At 39.7% G+C, this 12,591-nt stretch overlaps 1 protein-coding gene across 2 annotated transcripts; it reads left to right on the forward strand.

The window, feature by feature from the left end:
* The first annotated feature begins 686 nt into the window (after positions 1-686).
* yy1b (YY1 transcription factor b) lies at positions 687-6,911 on the forward strand. 2 transcript variants are annotated; one of them, XM_061753142.1, is made up of 5 exons: positions 687-1,451; positions 2,607-2,769; positions 2,901-2,961; positions 4,254-4,412; positions 6,222-6,911. In XM_061753142.1, the coding sequence occupies exons 1-5, from the start codon at positions 866-868 to the stop codon at positions 6,402-6,404; spliced, it is 1,152 nt and encodes a 383-aa protein (XP_061609126.1). In that variant the 5' UTR covers positions 687-865; the 3' UTR covers positions 6,405-6,911. The 2 variants fall into 2 exon arrangements, with proteins under 2 accessions (XP_061609126.1, XP_061609127.1); XM_061753143.1 differs by having other exon boundaries at positions 688-1,451; positions 2,619-2,769.
* The last annotated feature ends 5,680 nt before the right edge of the window (positions 6,912-12,591 follow it).

A 12,591-nucleotide genomic window follows, 5' to 3' on the forward strand; every position in this document is an offset into this window, starting at 1 on the left:
TGACTCTTTTTTGTGTGTCTCATATATACAGAATTTATTTTATTTCCTTGATGATGCCAACCCAAAGTGTACTATTTTTGGATATGGGTCCCATACAGAGATGTAAATAAATACTCACATGACTGGATAGTTCCAAAAAAAGATGGCATATGAGTGTTCAATATGAGGTTTTTTTTTTTTTTTTAATGTTCCAGGCAACATCCTTCTTGCTATTAAAGTCTTACAATGTTTCCCTGTGCAGGGGCGGCCAACGGGGGGGAAAGGGGACAACGGTTGTCCCTGAGCATTTAAGGGGGGGGGGGGGGCAGCAAAGACACAGCCCAAGGGGGCCCTCCATGAAGGTGCTGTATGTGGGCTCAGAATCATGTGCTATGCATATAAATAAATATATAAATTCAGGAATAAAAAAACTACTTTTGGGGTAAAAAAAAAAAAACAATGTTCCAAGGCCTCGTCAGCCTTGCTATATATGTCTTCAAATAGTCAAAGTCAAATAGTGTTTCCCTACGTATATAAGTAAATATATAAATTCACTGATAATTTTGTCCTTTTTTCCTCTCAATATGAGTGTTGTTGGGGTTTTTTTTTGTCCAAAATGCAAAAAAAAAAAAGTTCCGCGGCAACGTCCGCCTCACTATCCAAGTATCGCGATGTTTCCCTACGTAGGTGCAAAGCGGCGGCGAGATCTGGCGCGGGACGGAAGAGTGGCGAGAGTTGGAGCCGAAGAAGAGGCAGCGAAGTCGGCCAGAGCGAGATCCGGAGCTGGGGGGGGGGCGTGAGAGAGTAAACGCGGCGGGTTCCGAAAGCCCGAAAACAGGTGCATAAACGCGGCGTGAATGAGACAGGCAAGCTGGAGGACTTCGACATGGCAACCGGAGAAACCCTGTACATCGGGTCGGACGGCTCGGAGATGCCGGCCGAGATCGTGGAGCTCCACGAGATAGAAGTGGAGACCATCCCGGTGGAGACCATCGAGACCACGGTGGTCGGCGGCGACGACGACGACGACGAGGACGACGACGACGACGTGCAGCCCATGATCGCGCTCCAGCCTCTGGACGACGACCCGGGATCCATCCACCACCACCACCAGTACCACCATCACCACCACCACCATCCAGAGGTTATCCTAGTCCAGACTCGCGAGGAGGTGGTCGGCGGGGATGATTCCGACCTGCACACAGATGACGGCGGCGGGGGCTTCGAGGACCAGATCCTCATCCCGGTGCCGGCCCCCGGGGTGGAGGACGAGTACATCGAGCAGACGTTGGTGACTGTCGCCGGAAAGAGCTCCATGGGTCGGGTGAAACGAGGCGGCGGCTCAGGCGGAAAGAAAGCGGGCAAAAAGCGCTATATGAGCGGCTCGGAGGCCGGAGCGAGGAAATGGGAACAGAAGCAAGTGCAGATAAAAACTCTGGAGGGGGAATTCTCCGTGACGATGTGGGCGTCGGGTAAGTCGCGGTAGTTAGTTAGCCCCGCTACGGCTGTCACTTCTTGGCTACACGACGAGGCCTTCTTTGCTAGGGCGTTGTCTTGCTTGCTGCACCAGACTAGTTCCTGGAGTGTTCCGGCCCCGTTGCGGTGCCGCACGAGGCTTTTTGGTTCGACGCGGAAACCTCGAGCAAATGTTTTTGTTTTGACGGGAAGCCATGTTTTAGGTGTTACTGGGCGCCGCCATATTCCCCGAGTCCTGAGAAGTATGGCGGCGGCCCCCCGAAAAGATGGCGACCGCGGCGGGCCCAGACAACATGGCGCTACGGTGTTGGGGCGCTCCACCAAACACGGAGAATATGACACATAATGCCCGGGTTTCGGTTGAATACAGCCCACAACGCCTCACAGCGCTGATCTTAACACACGAGTGGTGTATTAGTTGACTCCATCGCTTTTTTTGGGACATTTAAAAATATATGTTTTCCGTTAGCTCTTAGTTAACTTCAAAGAGCGGTTAGCTGTTAGCCGCTTGGAAGAAAAGAGCAGGCCTCAGTTAGCCTAGCCTTGTGTACCGCAACAAATTCGTCACACACGTTATTATTCTCTTAGTTGGTTTATTGCTTTCATAGAGGGGGGAAAAAAACGTCTATCTTAGACATAAGTACAAATTTAAGGGGTTACTTTGGCTATTTTTCGTCCTCTACTGCAGTGTTTCCAAACCCTTATTAGCCAGGTCACACCCCTTTTACATTAGATATATCTTACGGTACACCACCTAACAAAAATGTCACAAAATATTGTTATATGATATAATAATACAAAAGATGTTTCAAAGTGAAAGCCCTGCTGTTTTAATTCCAGCTTTGGGGGTGACAAAAGTTACATGCAAAAGCTTTAGTTTACGTACACTTTTAACTTTATCCTAACTCCTGGTCCAATCTCCCGTTTCAATAATCGAATGTGGCTCATGGGTACCAAAGTTTGCCCAACCCTGCGTTATGGTGTCACTGCTTATTAACTTATACTATTATGAAAATCTATTTCACATACTTTAAATACACAAAATAATGTAATTTTTGTTACTAATACAGTTAAAGTGAAGCAGCTTCCCGCAGGCTGCCTCCGAGGAAATGGCATTGTGTGTTCGGTTCAGTTCTGTAATGTATTCATAGACGACCATGAAGACATTGACCACGAGTCGGTGGTGGAGGAGCAGATCGTGGGCGAGAACTCGCCGCCCGACTACTCGGAGTACATGACGGGCAAGAAGCTGCCCCCAGGCGGCATCCCGGGCATTGACCTCTCCGATCCCAAGCAACTGGCTGAGTTTGCCAGGTGCGAAGTTCTTGTATAAGGAGTTATTCAAAAAAATAAAAATCTTCCTTTATGCAGCAAATGTACGATTAAGCCTTATCTGATGTTAGTATTTTAAAAAAAAACATTTTTTTTTTTGGGTCTTTAAACAGGATGAAACCCAGGAAAATCAAAGAGGACGACGCTCCCCGGACGATAGCTTGCCCTCATAAAGTGAGTTTGATTGTAAAAATAAGAACGAAGGCAAATAGCACATCACAGTTCTGAGGTCGTGGGTTCAAAGCCGGGCTGCGGCCTCGCCTGTGTGAAGTTTGCACGTTCTCCCCGTGCATGTGTGGTTTTTGTCCGGATACTCCGGTTTCCTTCCACATTCTAAAAACACGCACGGTAGGTCGCTTGAAGACTCCAAATTGTCCGTGTCAATGTGAGTGCGAAAAGTTGTTTGTCAATATGTGCCTTGCGATTGGCTGGCGACCAGTTCAGGGTGTATCTATCGCCCAAAGTCAGCTGTGATTGGCTCCAGCACACGCGCGAGCCTAGTGAGGTACGAAGGATGGCGAAAACGTGAGTTTTAATGATTTAAACATACAGTGGAACCAAACCACTATGCAAAATTCTGTTATTTTATGCATTTGAATAAGATGGTAAATACAAGAACAAGAACTGCCTTATTTACCGTAAGTGCGAAATTAATCTGGAGCATCGATTAAATGTACGTACAATGGTTTGTGGAAAAAGGTTTTTAAAATATTAAAATGTTTCCTATTTGAATAATCAGTTAGATATATTTGAAAAATGTCAAATTGAAAAAAAATAATGACCTTAAGAATGGTTGTTCAAAACTAATTGTGAACATCGGTTAATCGTACAAATAATTTAAACGTTTATATTTATATATATAGAGAGAGGTTAAATACATTAAAAAACACAAAACATGACTTGATTTAGCATGTCAAAACACACTGAGAGATGAATCGATCCATCAATGGTGTAAAAATATGTATCCATTCTTTTATTTTTTTAATTTCGATAGTCAAATTAATATAAATAATAAATATATTTAGCGCGGGTGTTCAAAATAGGTCAATATACAGATAGGTAGGTAATATCATATTTAAATACATTTGAAAGGTTCGGGTATATTTGAAAATACCAGATACAAATTGCTTTTTTGATGATGTATGGGAAGTCCATGAATAATTTTAAAAAATTTGTCCAAATAATTTTTTGTAAATATTATTGATCAAAATTGCATTATTGATGCAAATTATGCAGCGCTGTCTGCTGCATGTTAACAAAACCTCCGCTCATCTTGTTAAGTAGTCAGTCACTTTCCTAATGAAGCGTCTTATGTGTATAATTTAGTGTGTCTGACGTGATGAAATAGATGTGAAAGCATGTGATTAAGCGCTGAAGACGACACCCACGTATTCTATTTTGGTGCTCGCCATCTTCGCAGTCCCCCTCCCCGCTAACACCAGGTGTGCGCTCGTTTTCCTCGCCAGGGATGCACAAAGATGTTCAGGGACAACTCGGCCATGAGGAAGCACCTGCACACCCACGGGCCACGCGTCCACGTCTGCGCCGAGTGCGGCAAGGCCTTCGTGGAGAGCTCCAAGCTCAAGCGGCACCAGCTCGTCCACACGGGCGAGAAGCCCTTCCAGGTGGGCTTTTAAAAACCACGTTGAAAATTTAAAAAACAAAAAAGAGAGACAATTACAGGGTTGGAGCCACACTTCAAGTCTGTGAATTAGCCGTTATCAGGCTTCTTGATGTAACGCGCGAGGGAGAGGGGATTTAATGGCTCCGTTTGTGGTTGTGGTTTCAAGGGTTAATGGGCCGTTCAAGTGGATGAACGATGGATGGGTCACAAAGGTGACATTTAAAGGCAGTCTTTTTTTAATCAATAAATGGGAGCCTCAAATGAATAAATCCTTTTAAGATTTTGTACGGGGAAAAAAAAACCTTTTAACACAGCGTTAACCCCGGTAAAGTGCTATTCTTTCGCAGCTAATTAAATTTTCCATAAGATTTTACATCATTTTGACAAGTGGGATGGTTGCGAAGTCCCTGTGTGTGCCCCTTTTTGCACTCTAGTGCTCCCTCTACTGCAGTGAAAGTGTAATTTCATGTTTAATCCACGTTTTCGTCTTTGCTAGAAATGTTTGATGCCGGATGATTTATATTATGGTGGCTTCTAAAAAGACAAACAAATATGTATTACCTAATTGCACTTGTCAGCCATGTTTTTTGTTTTGTAATTGTGTGGTGTACTTTCTCGTCAGACGGCAATATAGATGTCAGTTTTACAGATGCAATGTTTGCATCCCGTTTTTTTATGATCATTGGGCTTTATCTTGTCAACTCAAATCCAACCGGATACACTCGTTACCGTGGCGACGACAAGAAGAGTGGATCACGCCGACTGTATTATAAGAACAAAATGGGGGAAAATGTGTGTTGGTGGTCACCGGTGCTCAGGACAGGAGAGGACGTTCGTTTAAGGCTTGCTTGAGTTATGTTCACGTACTTTTAATACGATACAGCTCACAAGCAGGCAACAAAAACGTTATGTACCCTCGCAAGCTAGCGCTAGCACTAACGGTTGTATGTAAACACGCCGGCGTTCTGTCGAATCATGCTCTAAAGTTTCGGTGTGGGTGAAGTACTTTAATTACAATAAAGTAATTTCATTACAGTAAGTTAGCACCCATTATTACTGTCATGTTGTAATATTGGTTTGACCTGACTGCATACAATACGCAATCTGAGTAGAGCACTGATTTCCAACCTTTATGGATACAAGGAACATATTTTACAATTGAAAAATCTCTCGGCACACGAACAAACAAAAATCTCAGAAAAAGTGGATACATTAATTTCTGTATGTACTTCCTGCCATCTAATTGAAGACCATTCATTTGTTCTGTCTGTCACTATGCCTCACTGGCATAAAGATACATTGTTTATTGTAAATGTAATTTTTTGAGCAATTAATTCGTTCACTGCCATTGACGGCTTTAGAAGTCAAATATCCATGTTAACCGGGAAGGCTGGCAGTGAAAGAGTGAAGTACACAAGTATATACAGTAAATGAACAGGTTATTTAAATAGACACATTGCTCTATCTTATGATCGGATCGGTTATCGTTTTTTTAAACTCGCTGATCGGCCCCAAAAATCCTGATCGTGTAAAGCCTAACCAAAATAACACATTACAAAAAAAAATGTATCTTACAAAAACAACAGTTGCAAATTAACGTTATAATGTTACCAAAAAGGCATTACAAAAAAATACGTTTAAAAAAATAAAAAACAAAATAAGTTATAAAGAATAATTTGTTACAAATTGCATTACAAAAAGTTACACGTGACAAAATCATGGCGACAGAGACTCTGCACGCTTTGCTTTCCAGCCCACATGTACATCTGAAATGTTAAAATAGCTGCGCGTGTCTTTGTGTCTGTCCCAGTGCACCTTCGAAGGCTGCGGCAAGCGCTTCTCTCTGGACTTCAACCTGCGCACCCACGTACGCATCCACACGGGCGACCGTCCGTACGTGTGCCCCTTCGACGGCTGCAATAAGAAGTTTGCGCAGTCCACCAACCTCAAGTCGCACATCCTCACACACGCCAAAGCCAAGAACAACCAATGAGACGTCTCCCCTTCCTCTTCTGCCCCAATGCGCCGCAAAGAAAAAAAAACAACAAAAAACACTGACCACTTTTTTTTTTCTCCCCCCTCTCCTGCCATTTCAAATGGGGAAAAATGGAGCCCCCCCCCCTCTCTCCGTGCGCAAAAGACTTGTTTTTACCAGAGTGGTTTTCATATAGTCACATGGCTTTTATTTACCATTCCGGTGTGCATATTGTACACCAGCAAGCTCTATGTTACACTAACTCCTTCGTCGTCATCTTGTCAGCACAAGAAAACAATAACCACCTATACTCTCGTAGACGTTTGGACAAAGAGGTGCGATTCTTTTAAGTGGTTCTGAAATCTTTTAGACACGTTTCCTGTTTTCTACCAGCGAGCGGCGCAAGCATCACTTCCTTTTTGTTTAGAATGTGGTGTGCAGATTTGAGAATAATTACTCCTCCCTTTTTGTCTCCATGTTGTTGTATATCGAATGGACACAATAAAAACAAAACAAAAACACTCATCCCTGTTGGAATAGTAACACAACTGGTGCAGAGCGTGTCTCTTAATTGACTTTTTTTTTTTCATTTCAGGCATCTCAGAGCAAAGTCGCTCATCAGATGTGAGGTTTTGTCTTTGTACGTTTGACTTTTAGAAGACAGTTTGGAACAAATGGTAACAAATGGACGCCTTTTTCGCTGTATTTGCTTCAATAATATTGCGGGATGCTTTTTATATTGCAACTTGTTACTTTTGGGGTTTCTAATATGTCGGTGAGCTTAATTGCATACACGGGACGGTCAAACTGCTCTAGCCACAATAATAAACTCGTTAGATTAAGTTATTGTTTTCATTATATTGTTATTTTCACTTCACAGTAAACGGGAAGCGTGAGTCACTTTAATGTTATTTACCCTATTTGAAATCTGTATTCCTTTAATCAATATCTAGTGATATTTTTAATGTTTAGAAAAAGCAATTTATGAGTGTGTGTGTGTGTATGTGTATGTATAAATGTATATATATATATATATTAGATTAGTTAGTAATTGATTGTTCATTTTGTCACTCCTAATTACAAAAAGTGCTAGAAAATGGAAGCACGTTTGTTTATTTTATGATTTGAGTTTTTAATTTTAAAATAATAATGGCCCATTTTTTAATTGGGTGTTAGACAACAGATGGACATTTAATTATGTTGTAATATTTGTTGAGTTTTTGATTTGATCTTCAGTTTTTTTTTAAATTAAGAAAATTGTGAGAAAATGGAGGGACACTTGATTTTATAATTGAAATTTTGCTTGGTTAAAAAAAAAATTCAATTGGGAAATAAAGGGACAGGGAGGAGATGCAGATGTTTCGTAATTTCAAATAATTTTGTTTGTGCCAGTTTTTTATTGCACTATTGGTCATTTTCTCAAATTTAAAATGAGGAAATTTGTTAGAAAATTGAGGGACAATTGTAAATTTTAAGGAGTGATTCACTTAATGGATTATGTCTACATATTTTTTTGTTATGCTAAAGTTATTTCGATTTCATTTTAAGTAGGAAAGAGATTGTCATTTTCCTCCTTTCCAACTTAATTGCACTGTCCAGTAAATTCACTCATGCTGCGCTCATTCAGCAGGATTGTCTTCTTCATGGCCTGATTGTAGCCGCTTGAATGCAGACGCCTCCCTCTGCTGGCCACATGTGTCACTACACCCAGGAGCTCTCCGTGGTGCTGCTCGACAATCTCCTCTGCGTTATGTGAGTCCAACATAAATCTTTAAGGTGTCTTTCATGCATAAAACTTTTGGCAAGTTTGGGAAGCCAAACACACACAAACGTGAGAATTTGGGGGTCAGAACACCCCCGTGTGACCTTGGAACTTCAACTGAGATGACCCAAAGGTGAACGTGTGCTGTGGGAACATGTGCAATCAAACATTTTTATTCAACACGACATCAATTACTGCGCAATGTTTTTGTTTTTAATCAGAAAACAACATAGAAAATAACATTCAATAATTGAATAGAATGTAAAGAATGAAACAGGTTGTGCATAATAATTAATGCATTGCGATTCCTTCTGGTGTGCCCGACTTGGCCACCGGGTAGCGGTATAAGACAGTCATGCAGACGAATGAAGAAAAGTTTTAACTACTTTAAGTGACTCAGTGATCTGCAGTTATGTTAATTGTTTGTCGCAGAGGATAAAACATATATGCCTGAGAGTACTGTCATATTGTCTGTCTACATGTTGCTGCACTGTTTGTGTTCAAATCTCCATTACAACACCGCCGCCACATACATGCTATTTGTTAGCCCGTCTATGGTGTTTCCCATTATGTGTTAGCATTAAGCTAGCAGACAACGACATAGCTTCAACTTTGGCTAAGGAGTCCATTTAGCTTAATGCTAACAAACATTGCAAAACGCCATAAACAGGCTAACGAATAGCATCGATGTTAGCACTCTTTTAGCAATTGATATTTGAACACAAATGGTGGAGCAACACGCATAGACAGATAATTATACAATGCAATACAATACAAACTTACAGGCATGTATTCTTCATCCACTGCGAAGAACGACTATTATTATTGCAGCTTACTGAGGAGTTTGGACCAGCTCCATGTAGCTGTATGTCTACATTATTCTCCCACCAGGTGGCGTGCAGACCAGAGGGAGCACCACAATGTCCATTGAATTGAAGCAAAAAAAAAAAAAAAAGAGGCAACATCTGATTAATTCTTTACATTTTATTTCATTATGTCATGACAGTATGTTTTGATAAAATAAATTATTATAAAGTGCTGTTTTTCCTATTAAAAACACATTACAGATACTTTTGGGTTTCGTTTGGGAAGGCCGGAATGGATGAAGAGCAATTCGATGCATTTTGATGGTGAAAGATGCAAAAACAAAGAGAAATTGCACTTAAAAGGCGGTGGCAGTTTGCCCAGCCGTGGAATTCCACTGTAGGTACTGGAGAATTAAGATGTTCCATCGCAGCAGGATTGTTGTTTGTTTTTTGTTTTTTTGTTTTTTATTGAAATTTTTTTTGGTGTGAGTGACAAAGGCAAGGGCAGAGTAAATGCTGTACTTGTTATGCAGCTGCAGTCTGTCAAGGCTCCAGCAGCTGCTCTCTTTCACGCATTTATTTCATTAGGCCTCCTATCCCACCCCCCCTCCCCCCTCCTTCTCTCTAATCCCGTTGTGCCGTGTTTACTTGCGCGGTAGTTACTTGCCATCGCAGCCTCTGAGCAAACGCAGGATTTTCTTTCTTTTCATTAATCCGTCTCCCGGAAACAAAGACGCGGCGCACCTTAGCTTGTAAAGGCAGGATCTTCTGCTCCAGCTCTTGTATTGGATTTGATTAAACGATGCAGAGGTGGATAATTGGATGCAACAGTTGGATGAATAGATTCTTGCCCCTTGTTATGCCGATGGGATTCAATATGAGATGTATCAAACTTTAGGAATATGCTACATGGTCATGAATGACACATAATGGGTCAGATTTTTACCGGGCACCCTAATAAGGCCAAGATTATTCATACTGTGGACAACTTTTTTCTTCTTAGTTAAGTTAAATTGAGTATTTATATTTTGATATTTGTAGCTGTGAATGACAAAAGAATGTATCAAAACACAAGTTGTAATGGATGTTTAACATAAAGTAGAATATTTAAGTATGAATTGATTTTTTATTTATGGTTTCATTTTCTATTTTAGAGATCAGAATTCATATTTAATATTTTATTTTATTCAATATTTTATATTTTTAATTTTACATTTTTTTAATATATGCATACTATAATTGTTTTGTATTTACAGTATTTTTGAATCATTTTCTACTTTTATTATACATTTATTTTATATATTCAATATATTTTCATGAATTTGAAAAAATACAATTTGTATTTATACAAATATGTTCGATCATTTTATTTCTTTAATTACAATTTAATTTATTGTTTTCCATTTTTGTATTTTATTTTGTTCTTTTTAGTATTTATATTTATTTAATTTTATACATCATATTTGTTTCCTATTTTCTTTTTACATTTGAAAGGGAGAAATGAGAATTTCTTAAATAAAATGTATTTTGAATTAATGTTTAGATAATATAGATTTTATTATTTTACAGTTTTAGCATTTACTCCGATTTTATCTCTGTATTTTATATTTCTGGTGATATTTGTCATTTTCATTTTTTTTACATTATTATTTTTTTAAACATAATGCACACTCCGGAATTTCTTTCTATGTAAATATATTTTCATAAATTAAGACAACACATTTTCTATTTTTTACATATTCTATCATTAAATTTTTTTATGTTCTAATTTTTATATTTACTTTCATTGTTATAATTTCTTTTTTCTTAATTCACATTTTACTTCTTATATAATAGTGTATATCGTATTTGCCTCATGTATGCATTTTATTTTTTCATTTCGTATATTTAACAAAAAGTTATTTTCTGTGTTATTTTATACTTTTATTTTTTAACTCCCACTTCATTTTTCATTCAATAATAATTTAATTGTGGTGATTTGTCATTTTCATTTATGAATTTTAACATTTGTAGTTTTTCTTAAAACATAATTAATCCACATTTCCCCTTGATTTGCTAATGATGTCCAATGCAGGAGCTGTACAATATATATATTCTGCGTGTTTGCATGTTAGTTAGCAACCACAACCTACCCCAACCGTAATTGTAACTCAAAAGATACAATTAACTGTGACAAAAGTAAAAAAAATTAACATAATGTGTCAGGAAAAGCATCTAAAATATAAGCAGTGACAGCGATCTCATTGGATCGTGCAGGTGTACCTAATCAAGAGTCTTTCAACACGTCTCCGGAGGGCGTAACGAGGTGAGACGCGCGCCCCACTTCTCTCTCTCAGTTCAATTTTATCAACTTAAACCTGTTCCAATATATTCAAGTGTTGTTTTTTTTCCATTTCAGCTCTTCCTAGCGGTGAGGAGCACGGCCAGGGATGCTATTTCCATGCAGAAAACATGTTGCCAAGGTAACAGGCGAGCGCAAGAGCGAGTCAGCGCGTGTGCGTTTGTATGCGTACACCGCAGACAGGTTTTTCTGGGTGTACGCCATCGCTCGTTACACATCTGATTGCTGCCTTTGAGTAGTCGAAATGTCAAGGCCGATGTTTTTCTTCCCTCCCTCTGTCACCCAACTTGTAATTCATCCGCCGTCGTCGTCTCTGACACACTTTTCTTTCCTTCCTTTCTGTCTTGTTTGCGCTCATTTGCAGTCGGCGTCTGGTCTCCGCCGCCCGATTTGTTTCGCCGTGCCGTAATTAAAGCCCCGCAATGAGCCCTGGTGATTTGTAACGCTACAGTGTGACCACTGGCGTTGTGCAGCTTTGACGCTGTCTTGTTTTTATCATAATAATGGACCCCAAATCGCTAATTAGGTCATCCGGCGACTCACATACGCAGGCACGTGCGCAGACATTTTTGGTGGGCTGGTGCTCAAGCCAGAAAAAGGGGCACCCATCGCCAAAATTATTCATACTATTAAGAAAAAAACAGTATTATATATTTGACGAGTATTTCTCTCAATCAACACAGTCAATAAAATGACTATTAACAAAGGAGGAAGTTATAGTGGATATAAAGTTTTCTCACCCCTATTCAAATGGCATGTTTTTGTGGTTTACAAAATGAGACCAAATAGAGTCATTTTTGAACCTGTTTACACTATTAGTTAAACTATAACATGCACAGCTCAGTTGTAAAACAAAATAAGAGGGAATGTAAAAATAAACAACTGAGATAATGTGGTTGCACAAGTGCACACACCCTCTTATAAATGGGGATGTGTTCAGATTTCAGCAATCACATTCAAACTTATGTTAAATGGGGGTCAGCAACCACCTGCCACCATTTAATGTGCCTCTGATTAACCCCAAATACATTAAGGTGGGTGCATATGTACAATACTGCCCCTCAAATATCAAAACAGTTTCAGTGGAATTGATGACAGAGAGGGTAATTTTCTTTTCTTTTTTCCCATTTTTTAAATATATGACTGAAGAAAAAAATGGACTGCAGCAAAAAGGCCACTTTTTTCCCCATCGAGGGCAAAAAGGGCAAGTAGTTGAGCACCACTTTGGGTCTATGTGTGCACGTGCCTGCACACACGTTTCTAATGGCTTCCAAGAGACAAATGTTGCACAAAATT

This window comes from Phyllopteryx taeniolatus, chromosome 18 (assembly GCF_024500385.1).
Source record: "Phyllopteryx taeniolatus isolate TA_2022b chromosome 18, UOR_Ptae_1.2, whole genome shotgun sequence".
NCBI lineage: Eukaryota > Metazoa > Chordata > Actinopteri > Syngnathiformes > Syngnathidae > Phyllopteryx > Phyllopteryx taeniolatus.

Bases quoted from the DNA above. Each gene is read 5' to 3' on its own strand.
- yy1b (XM_061753142.1), top strand. From the start codon at position 866: ATGGCAACCGGAGAAACCCTGTACATCGGGTCGGACGGCTCGGAGATG. The intron at 1,452-2,606 runs GTAAGTCGCGGT...ATGTATTCATAG, and splicing joins CGTGACGATGTGGGCGTCGG to ACGACCATGAAGACATTGAC. The intron at 2,770-2,900 runs GTGCGAAGTTCT...GTCTTTAAACAG, and splicing joins CAACTGGCTGAGTTTGCCAG to GATGAAACCCAGGAAAATCA.